A 19,382-nucleotide genomic window follows, 5' to 3' on the forward strand; every position below is an offset into this window, starting at 1 on the left:
ATCGGGTTCTAAGGTCTGAATATACTGAAAAATAATGATTTAAAATGGAGTTGAGGTATCTTATATATATCCATATGTCTTAAACCGCCTATGTGGGCCCCATAGAGAGCTGCTTGGCACACTCTCGCAAAAACACGAATATCTCTTTATTCTGAGATCGTATCGACGAACAGTTTAATGCGTTGGAAACTAGACTCATCGATCTTCAATTTGGAGGGCAGATCAACCCGCAATTCCAAGTACATTGGGAGAAAAACATAGTAACATTTGACCTAAAGTTTAAGTAAAATTATAAACGTAAGTTGCGACAACTTTTGTCGACTTTTGTTTCATAACTCGCTTGACTTCAAGACTTATGATATAGATACTATATGATTCAAATAAATTAAAACATGACCTCTTGGGACAATTAAGCACCTCTAGGTTTACCCGAAAATACGGGTTACAACATCCTTAATTTGTTTAACTTCTAATACTTGTTAACCACTCCTATACACCCTTGTATCGTTTAAGACCAATAGGATTAACTTCTTATCATCTCAAAGATAATCTCTTCTTCGATTTACATCGACTAACTTACGGCGTGATCTAAGGTACGTTAATTTGGGTTGTAACATTGTGACTTTTGTTTGATTTTGAGACGTGGGCCCGGAGACCGATTAGAGCTGATTTCGGATTTTGATTCATAATTTCATATATTTTCTTGTGGAATTATTTCCTTTAGGCCGTATTGATTGTATTATTTTGCTTGTGGCTAGCTTCGGGATACTTGGAAGCCGATTTGTGAGGCAAAAGTATATTGGAGTAGAGTTTTGTCTCAGATTGAGGTAAGTAACAGTTCTAAATCTGGTTATGAGGGTATGAAACCCGGATTATGTGTTATGTGATTATTTTAGAGGTGATGCACATGCTAGGTGACGGGAGTGTGGGCGTGCACCGTGGGAATTGTGACTTGGTTCATTCCGTGGAATTTTAAAGTTGAATAACTTGTTGTTAGCTATATGCTCTCCATATGTTATAGAAATTTGACTGTAAATCATGTTAGAAATCATGTTAGGCTATGTGTTGGTACTATAAGAATCCACAGAGGTCGTGATACCTGTTGAATTACCTATTGATTGCTACGTGTACTCAGTCATTGTTTTATTTGCATATCATACCTCAATCTCTGATATTCCTTGTTGATATGTTATATCATTTCTGTTTTGGGATGATTTTCATGTTTTCGGAGAGGCCGTGAGACTAGATAGGTTGATAACTGAGTGAGGTTGAGGGCCTGATAGTGAAATATTGATAACATAGCACGTGAGTTGTCCGTGCGGATCCAGATATTTATACGGTAGCACATGAGTTGCCTGTACGGATCCTGATATGATACTATAGTACCTGAGTTGTCCGTGCAACACGTGAGTTGTCCATGCGGATATAGCACTTGGGCTGTAAGAGACCCTATGGAGTCTTTACACCCCTAGTGAGAGCAGGTACCTACTGAGTAAGAGTATTGAGTGCCAAGTGCCTAGTGTAGAGTGCCGAGTGCTGAGCTATTGAGAAAGATTGAGTGACTGTTGCTTTGAGATATTGCTCTTGACTTCATTATTGTTGCACTTAGCTGCTATATGTCACTGTTTTGAAACTTCTTAGAGATATTATATCCTGTTTTTAGTTGAACTTAGCTTGTACAAACTAATTTGGCTTAAATTGTCAGATTTGAAAGCATGTCTACTTTCTTTGAGACTACTGAAATTGAACTATAATTGTGTAGCTCATCACTATCTTGCAGTTCTTTATTTAGTATTGTTAGTTACTGAGTTGGTTGTACTCACGCTACACCCTGCACTTCGTGTGCTGATCCAGGTGTTTCTGGACATGGTGGGTGTTGATATTTTGCACAGCTGATCAATGGAGACTTCGAGGTAGCTGCCCGGCGTTCGCAATCCTTGTTTCTCCTTCCTTGTCTTTTCTTTTATTGTATTTGACCCAGAGTTTCATAGACATTTCTTCTCTAGACTGGTGATGTATAGATGCTCATGAGCTTAGTGATACCCTGATTTAGGAGTTGTTTTCCGCATTTGTGTTTTGGGTGTTTACCCCATTTATGAGAAATTTGTCTTTTAAAAACAGCTTTTATTCATCTTCTGTTGAATTTTGGAAATGTTGTCTTACCTAGTACTACGATAGGCGCCATCACGACAGGTTAGGAGTTGGGTCATGATAAGTTGGTATCAGATCTTAGGTTACATAGGTCTTACGAGTCATGAGCAAGTTTAGTAGAGTCTTGCGGATCGGTACAAAAATGTGTGTACTTATCTTCGAGAGGCTGACAAACCATTACAAAATTTCACATTATTGAATTCTTGTCATGCGAATCTGTTGATTTTGGTAACTAAATTTCTGTTATTCTATTCTCTCACAGATGGTTAGGACACGTACTACTGGGCAGGTTGGAAAAATCGCCAGTACCACCAGTTAGGGATGCGAGGGGCCGAGGTTGCGGTAGACACCGAGGTAGGGGCAGAGGTGCAGCTCGTACAGCAGCTAGGGCAGCACCTGCAGGTCCACCAATTGCCCCATTTCAGGAGCAAGTTCCAGTTATGGAGGATCCAGCAGGGCCAACTCAGGTACCAGCTGTGCCCATTGTGATCTCAGGCCATCACGAGGCCTTAGCTTAGATTCTGACCGTGTGCACCACTCTTGCTCAGGCGGTCGTAGTTCCGGCCGCAACAGCAGGAGTTCTGTCAGAGGAGGAGTTGTTTCGAGTGCGGAGATCTTGGTCATATCAAGAGATATTGCCCTAGGTTATTGTGTGGGACTCCACAACAGAGTTCTCGGCCGATGGAACCAACACAAGTAGCTACACCCCCCGATTTGCCAACTCGGTGTGGGGCTCAATCATCTCTAGGTCGCCCTAGAGAGGGAGCCCGATCAGTTGGCGGTCATTCCCGATTCTATGCTCTTCACGTTAGACCAGATGCCATTGCTTCAGATGTAGTGATCACATGTATGGTCTCAGTTACCCACAAGGATGCCTCTGTATTATTTGACATTTGTTCCACTTATTTGTATGTATCATCGTATATTGATCATTAGCTGGATATGCCGCCCCATGAGTCCCTACTTTTATCTGTTCATGTATCTATGCCGGTGGGAGATAGTATTGTTGTGAACTATGTATATCGGTCGTGTGTAGTGACTGTTAGGGGATTGGATACTAGAGTTGATCTCTTGTTGCTTAGTAAGGTTGATTTCGGTATGATCTTTGATATGGATTGGTTGTATCCATGTCATGTTGTTCTGGATTGTCCGGCTAAATCCATGACGTTGGCGATGTTGGGGTTGCCACGGATTGAGTGGCAAGGTTCTCTAGACTATGTTCCTAGTAGAGTGATTTCCTACTTGAAGGCCCAGCGGAGGGTTGGGAAGGACTGTTTATCTTATTTGGCCTTTACGAGGGATGTTGCTGTTGAGACCCCTACTGTTGATTCGGTTCCGGTGGCGAGAGATTTTGTGGATGTGTTTCATGCTGACCTGTCGGGCATGCCACCCGACAAGAATATTAACTTTGCTATTGACTTGGTGTCGCACACTCATCCCATTTCTATTCCTTTGTACAGTATGGAACCAACTGAGTTGAAGGAATTGAAGGAGCAACTTCAGTAACTCCTTGATAAGGGGTTTATTAGGCCTAGTGTGTCACTTTGGGGTGCACCAGTTCTGTTTGTGAATAAGAAGGATGGCAGTATGAGAATGTGTATTGATTATAGGTAGTTGAATAAAGTCACAATAAAGAACAAGTATCCTTTGCCGCATATTGATGATCTATTTGACCAGATTCAGGGAGAGATGATGTTCTCTAAGATTAATTTGAGGTCTGGGTATCACCAGCTGAAGATTCGGGTCTCGGATATTCTTAAGATAGCTTTCAAGACCCGTTATGGTGATTATGAGTTCCTTGTGATTTCTTTTGGGCTGACCAATGTCCCAGTAGCGTTCAGCCTTATCATGACTCGTTTGTCATTGTATTCATTGATGATATCCTTGTGTACTCTCGTAGCCAAGAGGAGCATGCCCAGCATTTGAGGATTGTGTTGCAGCGGCTGAGGGAGGAGAAGCTTTATGCCAAGTTCTCCAACTGTGAGTTTTGTCTCAGTTAAGTGGTGTTCTTGGGGCACGTGGTGTCCAGTGAGGGGATTCAGGTGTATCTGAAGAAGATAGAGGCGATTCAGAGTTAGTCCGAATCATCCTTAGCTACGGAGATCTAGAGCTTTCTAGGGTTGGCTGGTTATTACCGTCACTTCAGGGTTTCTCGTCTATTGCATCGCCTTTGACCAAATTGACCCAAAACGGTGATCCTTATAAGTGTTTGGATGAGTGTGAGGAGATCCTTCAAAAGCTTAAGACTACTTTGACCACAACTCCAGTTCTAGTCCTACCTTCAGCTTCTAGATTTTCTACGGTGTATTGTGATGCTTCTAGGATTGGTATTGGGTGTGTCTTGATGCTGGAGGGTAGAGTGATTGCCTATGCTTCACGCCAGTTAAAGCCTCATGAGAAGAACTATCATGTTCATGATTCAGATTTGGCTTCCATTGTCCATGCGTTGATGATTTGAAAGCACTATCTCTATGGTGTGCCTTGTGAGGTAATTACAGATCATCGGAGCCTCCAGCACTTGTCAAATAGGAGGATCTAAATTTTAGGCAACGGATATGGTTGTAGCTGCTAAAAGGACTAGGATATTACTATTTTGTATCAGCCATGGAAGGCCAATGTGGTGACTGAGGCCTTGAGTAGGAAGGCAGTGAGTATGGGTAACCTTGCATTCATTCCTGTTTGTGAGAGACCTCTTGCAATTGATGTTCAGGTCTTGGCCAACCAGTTCGTGTGATTAGATGTTTCGGAGCCTAGTCGGGTTCTAGCCTGTGTGGTTTCTTGGGCTTCCTTATTTGATCGCATCAGAGAGCGCCAATATGATGATCCTCATTTGCTTGTCCTCAAGGACAAGGTTCAGCACGGTGATGCCAGAGATGTTACCATTGGAGATGGTGGGGTGTTGAAGATGCAGGGTCCGATATGTGTGCCCAATATAGATGGGATATGGGAGTTGATTCTGGAGGAGGGCCACAGCTCGCGGTATTCCATCCATCCGGGTGCCGCGAACATGTACCAGGACCTAAGGCAACATTATTGATGGAGAAAATGAAGAAAGATATAGTGGGGTTTGTAGCTCGGTGTCTTAACTGTCAATAGGAAAAATATGAGCATCAGAGACTAGGTGTATTGCTTCAGAGGATAGAGATTCTAGAGTAGAAGTGGGATCGGATCACCATGGATTTCGTAGTTGGGCTCCCATGGACTTTGAGGATGTTCGATGCTATTTGGGTGATTGTGGATTGGCTGACCAAGTTCGTGCACTTCATTCCAGTTGGTACTACTTATTCTTTAGATCGATTGGCTGAGATTTACATCTGAGAGATTATTTTCCTTCACGGTGTGCCGATGTCCATCATTTCAGATTGACGCACGCAGTTTACATCGCAGTTTTGGAGATCCGTGCAATGAGAGTTGGGCACCCAGGTTGAGTTGAGTACAACATTTCACCCTCAGATATTGGAGGACATGCTACGCGCTCTTGTCATTGATTTTTGGGGTTCATGGGGCCAGTTTCTACCGCTCGTGGAGTTTGCTTACAACAACAACTATCAGTCGAGCATTCATGTGGCTCCGTATAAGGATTTGTATGGGAGACAGTGTAGATCTCCGGTGGGTTGGTTTGAGCCGGATGAGGTTAGGCTATTGGGTACTGACTTGGTTCATGATACATTGGACAAGGTTAAATTGATCCAGGAGCTGCTTTCCATTGCGCAGTCTAGGTAGAAGAGCTATGCCAACAGAAAGGTCCGTGATGTTTCTAACATGGTTGGGGAGAAGGTTTTGCTAAAGGTTTCACCCATTAAGGTTGTTATGATGTTCGGGAAAAAGGGCAAGTTGAGCCCTCGGTTTATTGGGCCGTTAGAGGTACTGTAGAGGATTGAGGAGGTGGCTTACAAGCTTTCCTTGGCACTTAGTTTGTCGAATGTGCATCCAGTATTTCATGTTTCTATGCTCTGGAAGTATGTCGGCGATCCGTCTCATATTTTGGATTTCAGCACAGTTCATTTAGATGGTGATATGACTAATGATGTGGAACCGGTGGCCATTATGGATCGACAGGTTTGAAAGTTGAGGTCAAAGGATATTGCTTCAGTGAAGGTGCAGTGGAGGGGTCATCCCGTGGAGGAGGCTACTTGGGAGACTGAAGGGGAGATGCAGCCCAGATATCCACACCTATTTGTGACTCCATATATGTTGCTAGACCCGTTCGAGGACGAACGTTTGTTTAAGAAGGGAAATGTAATGACTCGGCCGGTCGTTTCAAGAGTTGTATCCCTATTTACTACTCCTTTTGTGCTTTACAGTTGTTATGTGACTTACCAGGCTTGTTGGTTCAGGTCTGGAGAAATTTCGAAGTGAATTAAGAAGTTGACCGGATGTTGACTTATGTGTAAATGACCTCAGAATGGAGTTTTTATAGCTTCTTTATTTCCGTTAGGTGATTTTGGACTTAGGAACATGGCCAGATTGTGATTTGGAGGTCCGTAGTATAATTAGGCTTGAAATGGCAAAAATTAAATTTTTGGAAAGTTTAACCAGGAGTGGACTTTTAGATATCGGAGTCGGATTGGGATTCTAGTAGTTGGAATAGGTTCGTAGTGTCATTTGTGACTTGTGGGAAACATTTGAGGTCAATCGTACATGATCTGATAGGATTCGGCATCAATTGTAGAATTTGGAAATTTCAAACTTCATTAGGCTTGAATTGGGCTGTGATTCGTGTTTTTGTGTTGTTTGAGGTGGTTTGGAGGCTCGACTAAGTTCGTATCATGTTTTGGGACTTGTTGGTATGTTTGATTGAGGTCCCGGGGGCGTCGAGTTGATTTTGGGTGGTTAACGGACTTGCAATTTAGTTTGAGAAGCAGTTGATGTTTGGTTTATGTTCGTGTGATCGCACCTGCGAGGGTCTTGGCCGCAGGTGTGATGCCATAGGTGTGACAGGTGGAGCGCAGGTGCGGAGTTGAAGGGAGTCAGCAAAGGTCGCAGGTGCAATGGGTTTTCCACACGTGCGATTGCGCAGAAGCAGAGGTAGTTGGGATTAGTGACTTCCTTAGAAGCGGAGTTTTCACCGTAAAAGCGGGACCGCATAAGCGTATTCTTGGACCGCAGGTGCGGTTTGACTGGGCAAACATATAAATGCTAGGCTCACGATTTTGGCTTCATTTTAATATTTTTAACTCGTAACTGGGCGACTTCTTGAGAGAGGTTTTGAAGGGATTCTTGAGGTAAGTCACTTGTCATTAATATTTTTCAATAAATATGTTTCCCCATTGATGTTCCCACCTAGTTGGTGTATTTTTGAGGTGTAATTTTGGGATTTGAGGCTAGAGATTTGGATAGTTGATTTTGGGGATTTGAGTGTCTGATTTTGATAAATTTGGTATGGTTAGACTCGTAGTTGAATGGGCTTTTGGGTTTTGTGACTTTGGTTGGATTTCGAGACGTGGGCCCGGGGCCGGATTGAAGCCGATTTCGGATTTTGATTCATAATTTCGTATTTTTCATGTGGAATTGATTCGTTTAGCCGGTATTGATTTTATTATACTGCTTGCTGCTAGTTTCGGGATATTTGGAGGTCTATTTTCGAGGCAAAGGCGGATTGAGGTAAGTAATAGTTCTATATCTGGTTATGAGGGTATGAAACCCCATATTATTTGTTATGTCCTTGGTTTGGAGGTGGCGCACATGCTAGGTGATGGGCGTGTGGGCATGCACTGTGGGAATTGTGACTTGGTCCATTTCGTGGAACTGTAAAGTTGAATAACTTATTGTTAGCTATATGCTCTCTATGTGTTATAGAAATTTGACTGTAAATCATGTTAGAAATCACGTTTAGGGTATGTGTTGGTACTGTAGGGACCTGTATAGGCCGTGATACCTGTTGAATTACTTGCTTATTCCTACTTGTACTGAGTCATAGTTTTACTTGCATATCATACCTTAGTCTTTGTTATTCCATGTTGATACGTTATATCATTTCGGTTTTGGGCTGATTTTCCTGATTTCAGAGAGCCCGTTAGACTAGAGAGGCTGATGATTGAGTGAGGTCGAGGGCCAGATTATGAGATATTGATATCATAGCACGCGAGTTGTCCGAGAAGCACGTGAGTTGCCCATGAGGATATAGCGCTTGGGCTGTAGGAACCCTTCCGGAGTCTGTCCATCCCCAGTGTCGAGTGCTAAGCTATTGAGAAAGATGGAGTGATTGTTTCTCTGAGAGAATGCCGTTGAGAATGTGATGACCCAAAAGGTCATCTTATGTTTTAGAAATCGAATCTGCGCTCTTAAGCCTTAAAAATCACAAATTTTCCTTCCTCGATTTGCATGCGCAGTCCGAGCAGGTTTCCGGAAAGCTTTTATGTTGAAAATTAATGAAAATAAGAATTTTGCCTTAAAATTGATTTTAGTTAACTTCGGTCAACATTTTTGGTAAACTGACTCGGATCCATACTTTGACGGTCCCGGTAGGTCCGTATCAAATTATGGGACCTAGGCGTATGCCAGGAATCGAATTCGGAGGTCCCTAGCTCAAGATATGAATTTTTGATAAAAATTAAAAGTTTGGAAATTAATTGTTTCTAAAAATTGGTTGATATTTGGCATTGTTATTATCGGGTCCATATTTTAGTTGCGGAGCCCGGTACAACTTTATTATAATATTTAAGACTTGTCTGTGAAATTTGTTGAGAGACGGAGTTGATTTGACATGATTCGGACGTCCAGTTGAGAAGTTATGGAGTTTAAAGTGTTCTTGAGAATTTCATTTGATTTGGTGCTAAATTCATAGTTCTAAGTATTATTTTGGCAATTTGATCGCGCGAGCAAGTTCGTATGATGTTTATAGACTTGTGTGCATGTTTGGTTTGGAGACCCGAGGGCTCGGGTGAGTTTCGGATACGCCACGGGGTGTTTTAGACTTTGGAAATCTGGTTCGTATATTGATTCAGATAGACTACGGCATCGGTATTGGTGTCACCTACAGGTTCGGGATCTTATACAGTATATTATGACGCATCTCGTATTGGTCTGGGTGCGATGTTAATGCAGGGTGGCAAGGTTATTGCATGTTCTTCATGACAGCTGAAGGTCTACGAGAAGAATTACCTTATTTATGATCCAGAGTTGGCATCCATTGTTCACACGCTGAAGATTTGGAGGCAATATTTCTACGGCATGCCATGTGAGGTATTCACTGATCATCGGAGCTTGCAATATTTTTTCAAGTAGAAGGAACTCAATTTGAGACAGAGGAGGTGGTTGGAGCTATTGAAAGACTATGATATCACTATATTGTATCATCCCGGGAAGGCCAATATGGTGGCCGATGCTTTGAGTAGAAGACAGTCAGTATGGGTAGCCTTGCATATATTCCAGTTGGTGAGAGACCGCTTGCATTGGATATTCAGGCCTTGGCTAACTGGTTCGTGAGGTTGGATGTTTTCGAGACCAGCCGTGTTCAAGCTTGTACAGTCGCTCGGTCTTCCTCGTTTGAGCGCATCAAAGATCGGCAGGATGACGATCCTCATTTACATGTCCTTAGAGACATAGTGTGGCACAGTGGTGCCAAGCAGGTTACTGTTGGAGATGACGGAGTTTTGAGGATGCAGGGTCGTATTTGTGTGCCTAATGTGGATGGACTTCGTGAGTTGATCCTTGAGGAGTAACACAGTTTCCGGTATTCTATTCATCCGGGCACCGCCAAGATGTATCAGGACTTAAGGCAGCATTATTGGCGGAGGCGAATGAAGAAGGACATAGTTACCTATGTAGCTTGGTGCCTAAATTGCCAGGAGGTAAAGTGTGAGCATCAGAGACCTGATGGTTTACTTCAGAGGTTAGATATTCTTGAGTGGAAGTTGGAACGTATCACTATGGACTTTGTTGTTGGACTCCCACAGACTCAGAGGAAGTTCGATACAGTTTGGGTCATTGTGGACATACTGACTAAGTCAACGCATTTCATTCCTGTGAAAGTTACCTATTCCTCGGAGCGGTTGGCAGAGATTTATATTCGTGAGATCGTCCGTCTTCACAGTGTGCCCGTGTCTATCATTTCTGATCGAGGTACGCAGTTTACCTCGCACTTTTGGAGGGAAGTTCAACGTGAGTTGGGTATGCGGTTTGAGTTTAGCACATCATTTCATCCTCGGACGGACGGGCAGTCCGAGCATACTATTCAGATCTTGGAGGATATGCTCCGCGCCTGTGTTATTGACTTTGGAGGTTCTTGGGACGGTTGTTTTAGATGTGGAGAATGTGATGACCCAAAAGATCATCTTATGTTTTAGAACTCGAATCTGCGCTATTAAGCCTTAAAAATAGCATTTTTACCCTCACCGATTTGCGTGCGCAGCCCGGGCAGGTTTCCGGAAAGCTTTTATGTTGTAAATTAATAAAAATAAGATTTTTGCCTTAAAAATTGATTTTAGTTGACTTCGGTCAACATTTTTGATAAACGGACCCGGATCCGTGCTTTGACAGTCCTGGTAGGTCTGTATCGAATTATGGGACCTGGGCGTATGCCCGGAATCTAATTCGGAGGTCCCTAGCTGAAGATATGAATTTTTGATGAAAATTAAAAGTTTGGAAATTAATTGTTTCTAAGAATTGGTTGATATTTGGAATTATTAGTATCGGGTCCGTATTTTGGTTCCGGAGCCCGGTACAGTTTTATTATGATATTTAAGACTTGTCTGTGAAATTTGGTGAGAAACGGAGTTGATTTGACGTGATTCGGATGTCCAGTCAAGAAGTTATGGATTTTAAAGTATTCTTGTGAATTTTATTTGATTTGGTGCTAAATTCGTAGTTCTAGGTGTTATTTTGGTGATTTGATCGCGCGAGCATCTTCCTATGATATTTTTAGACTTGTGTGCATGTTTGGTTTGGAGCCCCGAGGGCTCAGGTGAGTTTCGGATAGGCCACGGGGTGTTTTAGACTTTGGAAATCTGGTTTTTTCAGCAGAATCTGTGTTCTGGAATGTCCTTCTTCGGGTTCGCGAAGGCACTCTCGCGAACGCAAAGCGTAATCTAGTAAGGCTGAGAATTCTTCTTCGTGAACGCGACCTGCTCATCGCGAGCGCGAAGCACTTGGGGGAGGGTTGGTCGTTCCTTCATCGCGAACGTGAAGGCCAGGGGGGCGTAACCATCGCGAACGCGAAGGCCAGGAGGGCGTAACCATCGCGAAGGCGAGCTGGGTCTCGCGAACACGGAGGCTTGGCACCCAGTACCCTTCGCAAATGCGACAGTGGCCTCGTGAACGCGATGCACATTGACGCCCAGTGCATAAAATAGAATCAAACACGGGTTTAAGCCATTTCTTCAACATTTTTCATGAACCAAACGGGTAGAGGCAATTTTCAAGAGCCATTTTCTTCCCCAAAGTGTTGGTAAGTGATTCTAAACCAGTTTCTTTCAATTATCCATTACATTTCTTGAATTTTGCAACCAAAAATCAAGTGTTTTCATGGTAGATTTAGGGGTTAGGGTAGAAAATAGGAAATTTGGGGATTTAGACCTCAATTTGAGGTCGGATTCCAAAACTAATTTCATATTCGGGCTCGGAGGTGAATGGGTAAAAAGATTTTGGTCCGAACCTCGGGATTTGACCAAGCGGGCCCGGGGTCAATTTTTCAACTTTTTGGAAGAAATATTGGAAGAATTTAATTTAAGCAATATAATTGATTCCTTTAGCATTATTTGATATCATTGAGTCATTTTTGAATAGATACGAGTGGTTTGGAAGTGAATTCCAAAGGAAAAGCCATGATCGAGGATTTAGTGACCTTCGTAGCGAGGTAAGTGTCGTGTCTAACTTTGGCTTGAGGGAAAAGGTATTGTGTGAGTATTTGCTACGTGTTTTGTTGTTGAATACGACGTATAGTTGAGGTGATGAGCATCTATACGTTGTGGTCGAGTCATAGCATGCGAGTAAAATTCCATTTCTTGAAATTTTGTAGTCTTAAATATTGTTATCCATGCTTATTGTTGTTGTTGAAATGTTTGAAGACTTGTATCCGATTCCACCAAGGTCGATAAAATTGTGAATATTGATTCGAGGCTGAGATGTTAAATTGTGAAAGTAATTATTTATGAAATATTGATTTCTTGTGAAATTTCTCTCTATCCGTTGTTATTGGTTTTGTATATTATGAGAAAGAGTGTAAAGCACGAAAGGTGATGTCGTTCATAATTTAATTATATTATGAGGAAGCGTGTAAAGCACGAAGGGTGATACCGTGTATGATTTAATTATATTGTGAGGAAGAGTGTAAAGCACGAAGGGTGATGCAGTATATTATTTAATTATATTATGGGAAAGAGTGTAAAGCACGAAGGGTAATGTAGTGCATAATTTAATTATATTGTGAGGAAGAGTATAAAACACGAAGGGTGATGCTGTGCATAATTTATTTTATATTGTGAGGAAGAGAGTAAAAGCATGAAGGGTGATGCCGTGCAGGTTTCCTTGATATCTTGATTGCTCAATTCATTTAAGGATTTCCGATTTAATTATGTCCTTTCAGTATTCTCACTCTTTATGTTATATTCCCCCACTTTATGTTCCCCTCCCATTATTTCTGCATTATTGTTTTACATATTGTTATTGTCTCTAGCATGATTACACTGTTCAGGTTATATGTGGGTGTCTTGTCTTAGCCTCGTCACTACTTCGTTGAGGTTAGGTTAATACTTACCAGTACATAGGGTCGGTTTTACTGATGCTGCACTCTGCACTTTCTGTGCAGATTTTGATATCGGCTCTAGTTGATCGAGATTTGCTACTGGTCCGCTGTCTGGAGACTCAAGGTAGATCTGTCGGCGTTCACGGACCTTGAAGTCCCCATCTATCCTTTATGTCTTACTGTTTTCTTTTGTTCGGACAGTTGAATTTCTTTCAGACTATTAGTTGTTGTAAATTCTAGAATGCTCATGAACTGTGACTCCAGATCCGGGTGGTAGTAGTTAATACAGATTTATGATATTCTACACTTGTTATTTTTCGTTGTAGTTAATTAATGTTAATTACTGAATGGAAATAAGAAATTGGTAAATGATTCTCTAACGTTGGCTTGCCTAGCAAGGGAAATGTTAGGCGCCATCACGGTCCCGTCGGTGGGAAATTTCGGATCGTGACAACTTCATTATTGTTGGACTTAGCTGCTATGTCACTGCTTTGAAACATCTGAGAGATATTATATTCGGTTTTTACTTGAACTTGGCATGTACAAACTAATTTGACTTAAATTGCCGGATTAGAAAGCATGTATACTTTCTTTGCTAAGACTACTGAAATTGAACTATAATTATGTAGCTCGTCACTATCTTTCAGTTCTTTATTTAGTATTGTTAATTACTGAGTTGGTTGTACTCACGCTACACCCTGCACTACGTGTGCTGATCCAGGTATTTCTGGACATGGTGTGTGTTGATATTTCGCACAGCTGATCGTTGGAGACTTCGAGGTTGCTGCCTGGCATTCACAGTCCTTGTTTTTCCTTCCTTATCTTTTTCTTTTATTGTATTTGACACAGACTTTCATAGATATTTATTCTCTAGACTGGTGATGTATAGATGCTCGTGACCTTAGTGACACCCATATTTGGGAGTTGTTTCCGCATTTGTGTCCCATTTATGAGAATTGTTTCTTTTAAAAACTGCTTTTATTCATCTTCTGTTAAATTTTGAAAATTTCGGTTTGCCTAGTATCACGATAGGCGCCATCACGACAGGTTAGAATTTGGGTCGTGACAATATGTCAAGATCTATAAAATTCGTATATCTTTTTCGAATTTGTAGTGGTATTTCAATAATTTAAAAATTAAATAGAAAATAATTTAGGTATAATATTAATTTTTATATTTAACTATTAAATCTGGTTAACCTTGAAAATGTACATTAAGAAAAATTTATTGTGAGACGTTAACAAAATAACTATTATATGTTACTGAGAAAATTCTCCCATAAAATTATTTTAATAGATCATATGTTTATTAAATTTTTTAATTTTTACTAGACATATATTTACATATAAAAAATTTAACAAAATAAGATGAAATAAAATTTATATAACAAAAATATACTGGAAACCCGACAAAGCCGAATCAATCCAAACCGAGATAAATGGTTTGATTTTAAAAGAAACTGAACCAACCCGGTCCATGTACACCCCTAACTAAATAGTAAGTTTTTATTTCTAAATTATACTTATATTTTCGTGGCTTTACAAATTGTTTGTCATGACCATTTTGTTCCCAACTCGATCTTTGTCACTATAACAAAAAGAACTAATAATATCCCTCCTAGATTAATTCAAAAAATACAGCTATAGTGATAAAATAAAATCTATACCTTGCTATCACGGTTGAGTTGTAACTTGCAAGAATATTTCACTATTTCTAGCGTTCTAAGTTCACGCCACCAACGGTTCAAGAGAATCCATACCACTGCCGAAAAGCCCTCTACAATGTAGTGAATTTCTCTTGGTTATCTAAATTTAATTATTCACTTAGTACTTGTTACTTAAGTTTTCTCCCTTCTAGGTCTTGCATGTAACTAGACTGATGGGCTTGGCCCACTCTATTATTATATAGTAATTATTAAATTGTCATTTGACTATGCATCATTAATTGGACCATCAACCAAGTATTAGTTCTAGGTACTTCATACCTATGTAAATAATAATTTCAATTAAAAAAATATATGTACATGCATATTAATACCTATAAAAATTAAATTAATAAAATAACTTTAAAGTTCATTCTTAAGTTATCGGGTTATTACATGACCAAACACAATTTGTTTATCCAATACTTACAAAATAATTTGCCAAACATAAATTATTTTTCACTAAAACTGCTTATGAAATACTATATATGTTGATAAAATACATTTCAAAGTAAGTAACTTTTAGAAGTAAAGGATGGGCTGCTATTGATTATTGAAGTTTACAGCAATTGTATGTAGTTATAGCCAGAGTGACCACCGATATCTCATATAGCAATGAACAAGTGGATTAGGGCTTTTGAAATTTCAATTAGTTCATTCAAATATATATGTAGTAAAATTATAATCTACTTTCACAACAAGTGGATTAGGGGTTTTGAAATTTCAGCCGATGATATTCACTATAAATTAGTCATGCACACACCTTAATTGAGAAACACAATTTCTTCGAGCAATAACTATCACATATCAAAATAACTACCATGGCTTTAGCAAAAATTTTCTCGATTTTTCTTTTGGTTGCATTAATCGCAACCCCCGCTGCTATTGCCCAAGTTGTTTCAATACGTATAAGTGGGGTTGTACTTTGCAGCGTTAACGGCAATTTAGATGTCATCAACGGACTCACCCCCGGAGTTTTTTCTAGTAAGTTTTTATTTTGTACGTAGACCTGTTTTATTTATTTTTATATATATACCAAAAGGGAACTCTCCCCAATCGAATAATAAATTAGCTCTATATATACACTAAATCCTATGATAGATGTCGTAAGTGGCATAATTAACCTATGATATATGAGTATATATACACTGTCAGATGATCCAAGAGATAACTACAAGTAAACTTTCTTAATATTTAGGTAGATTTAATGATTTGAAGTCTAAGAGAAATAACACTACATCTATTATTCCTTTCATAACAATGGGTGAGGATGGTATAAATATAGAGTAACTTGAGGCGAATGAATCCTACACTCGCAGTCATAAGATGCATATGGACCGATCATAAGAAGTTTTAGTATGTTTAACTGTATGATCATTTCACTTAAATGTCTAAAAAGTGTGAGATAATATCTTTTTATTTACATAATTAATTTTATTTTCAACATGTCAGCTAAAATTAAAAGTTGATCTAATTGCGTAAATAATATTAACATCATTTAACTTTACAGATGCAACGGTGCAATTGAGGTGTGGAACAGGAAATGTGGTATCAAGTGCAATAACAAATGGATCGGGAGTATTTTCCTTGGTGGTGGATCCTCGTGTAAATACTTTGCCATTGCTATTGTCCAACTGCCGTTTAGTAGTTGCAACTCCACTCTCAACATGTAATGCGACTTTACCATCTGTTGGGCGTTTGGCGTCAACCTTGAACGTTGTAAATACCAGTATTGGCGGGGTCGGTGGTCTTATTAATGTCGTTTTAGGTCCAACTAGTTTTATACTTAATTTTAATCTCATTTAATAGTGAACGAGATAGCCTGCTAGTGCTTAATTAGTACTACTACTATGCATCAGCTAGTTAACCTTCTTGGCCAGCTGTTTACTGCATGAATAAGGACAGTTATTTCCACTAGTGAATAAAGTGCAAATAATATTTGCAAGTCTTATATTGGAGCCATCTAATCATATTGCGTGTGTTTTTATTTTGTTTATAGCTTTGTCTCGTTTATTATCCCTACTTATATTTTGTTTCATACATGCGGCAATGACTCTAGAATGAGTTTCGACCTAACGGCTCTATATAATAAGGACACATGAAATAAGAATGAAGGGACATAAAAAAGAATACAGTGAAAGCGGGATAAGATAAAATTAAGGAAGAGACTATAAGATGATAATATCGGTCAAACGATGAGATAATAAATACTAATAAAAATAACGAAAAACAAAATATCTTATTCAAAGTTATATAATGACAGGACCCAATAAGTATCTGACGGGGTATAATACCCCATATAGAGGCATCATTCTTAGTGGGATTAATGAGTAAGAATATATATATTATTATTTATATCAATAACATCTCTAGGGAAGGGAAAATGAAAGTTTATCTCCCGACCCAAATCTCAACCTGTCGTGATGGCACCTATCACATTATTAGGTCCGAAATGTAACGATCCGGACTGTCGTTTCGAGAGTTATAGTCTGTTTCCCCCATTTCAGCTTCTTTTGTGTTTTACAGCTGTATTATGTCTTACCAAGTTGGTTGGTTTGGGTCCGGAGTGGTTTTGAAGTGAATTGAGACACTTAGTCTCTTAACTGGAAGCTTAAGTTAGAAAAAGTCGACACGATGTCGACTTGTGCGAAAACAACCTCGGATTTGGATGATTATGGACTTAGGAGCGGGTCCGGTATGTGATTTGGAGGTCCATAGTAGAATTAGGCTTGAATTGGCGAAAGTTAGAATTTTGGCGATTTTGGCCGGCAATGAAAATTTTGATACTAGACTAAGTTCGAAGGTTAGACTAAGTTCGCATGGGGTTATATGACTTGTTGGTATGATTGGTTCAGGTCCCGGAGTCCTCGGGGTGATTTCGGGTGGTACGGCTTGATGGGAGTTGAAGTATTGCAGCTCAAGCTGCTGCTACTAGTGTAACCGCACCTCCGGAGTGTGAACCGCAGGTGCGAGCCCGCAGAAGAGAAGGAGGAGCCACAGATGCGTCTAAGGAGGATCTGGGCAGAGGACGCATGTGCGATGGTTGTAGAAGCAGATTTAGGGGCGCATGTGCGAGTTTGGACCGTAGGTGCGATGTAGTTCCAGAACTCGCAGAAGCGGGGCTTTGCCCGAAGATGCGGCTACGCAGATGCGGAAATAGAGCCGCAGGTGCGAGAAGTCTGATCAGAACCTATAAATAGAATGCTTCACGATTTTTCACCATTTTCATAATTTTTGAGCTCGGATTTTGGGGAAATGAAATTCATCATTTCACCATTTTCAACCTTGTGCCTATTTATCTTCAATAATGATTTTTTCCCAAAGATTTTGCACCTAGTTGGTGAGTCTTTGAGGTGAGATTTGGGAGATTAGGTCTTGGGAATTAGAGAGTGAATTTTTGGGTTTTGGAGGGGTAATTGAGGTCGGATTTTGATAAATTTGGTATGGTTAGACTCGTGAGTGAATGGTCTTCCGGGTTTTGTGACTTTCGTCGGGTTTCAAGACGTGGCCCCGGGGGGGGGGGGATCGGGTTGAGCCGATTTCGGATTTTGGGCTATATATTTGTAGTTTTCGTGTGGAATTGATCCTTGTAACCAATATTGATTATCTCGTACTGTTTGTGTCTAGATTCGGGGCATTTGGAGGTTGATTCAAGAGGCAAAGGCATTTCAGAGTAGGATTTCTGCGCGATTGAGGTATGTAACAGTCTTAAATCTGGTTTTGAGGGTATCAAACCCCGAGAATTGGTATAATGTGAATATTTGAAGGTGACACACATGCTAGGTAACGGACGTGCGAGCGTGCACCGTGAGGGATTGTGACTTGGTCTGTCCTGTGAGACTGTAAAGTCGAATAGCCATTGTTATTACTTGTTTTCCTTGTCTTTGAGCAATTGACTGGTTTTCATGTTAGAAACCATGCTTAGGCCATATGATATTACTGTTGGGACCCGCAGCGGTCGTATACATATTGAATTGACGGTTAATTGCTGTCTTGTACTCAGTCACAGTCTTACTTGTGTGTTATATCTTTGTTTCCTTTCATTTCTTGTTGATACTTGTTGTATTTTCTGCTTGGACTGGTTATTATGATATTCTGTGAGCTCGAGGGGCTGGAGTGGCTAGTTACTGAGTTATGTCCTGAGTACCGAGCTATGAGCTATGAGGTATATGCATCGGGTTGCACGCCGCAACAAGACTTAGGGCTATATATATATATATATTTGGATCGGGTTACACGCTGCAATAATATTGGATCGGGTTGCACACCGCAACAAATACTGGATCGAGCTATGCGCCGCAGCAATATAGCGCTTGGGCTGAAAGAGCCCCTCCGAAGTCTGTAAACCCCTAGTGAGCGCAGGTACCTATTGTGAGTATGTATTGAGGGCTGATAGCCGAGAGTATGAGCTGTTGAGATGAGTTGAGTGACTGGTGTCTTGCGAGGGTGTACTTGCTTTTATTTATTGTTGCACTTAGTTGTTATCTGTTGTTGTTGTGAAATTTCCTGAAGGTTCATATCTGTTTTGCTTAAGCTCGCACTGATTTGACTTATACCACTGGATTTGAAACCAAGATCACTCTTTACTGAAAACGTTTGATACGAACTGTATTTTTATATCTCGTTACTGCTTCTCAGTTCCTTATTTAATTATGTTACTTACTGAGTTAGTTGTACTCATGATACACCCTGCACTTCATGTGCAGATCCAGGTGTGTACGGTTCTGGTGGTCATTGATTCTTGCGCGGGCTGATTATCGGAGACTTATGATGTAGCTGTCGGCGTCCGCAGTCCTTGTTTCTCCTTTATTATTTTCTTTTCTCTCTTGTGTTGGTACTTGGTAT

General features: G+C 40.4%; 1 protein-coding gene across 1 annotated transcript; it reads left to right on the forward strand.

The window, feature by feature from the left end:
• Positions 1-15,296: 15,296 nt before the first annotated feature.
• Positions 15,297-16,488, forward strand: LOC107773083 (phylloplanin-like). The gene is made up of 2 exons (XM_075229394.1): positions 15,297-15,521; positions 16,048-16,488. Exons 1-2 carry the CDS (start codon positions 15,359-15,361, stop codon positions 16,341-16,343), a joined length of 459 nt encoding a protein of 152 aa, XP_075085495.1. The 5' UTR covers positions 15,297-15,358; the 3' UTR covers positions 16,344-16,488.
• The last annotated feature ends 2,894 nt before the right edge of the window (positions 16,489-19,382 follow it).

Source organism: Nicotiana tabacum, chromosome 14 (assembly GCF_000715075.1).
Source record: "Nicotiana tabacum cultivar K326 chromosome 14, ASM71507v2, whole genome shotgun sequence".
Lineage (NCBI taxonomy): Eukaryota > Viridiplantae > Streptophyta > Magnoliopsida > Solanales > Solanaceae > Nicotiana > Nicotiana tabacum.

Excerpts from the sequence above, each read along its gene's own strand:
- LOC107773083 (XM_075229394.1), top strand. The coding sequence starts at position 15,359 with ATGGCTTTAGCAAAAATTTTCTCGATTTTTCTTTTGGTTGCATTAATC. Across the intron at positions 15,522-16,047 it reads CACCCCCGGAGTTTTTTCTA|ATGCAACGGTGCAATTGAGG; the intron begins GTAAGTTTTTAT and ends TTAACTTTACAG.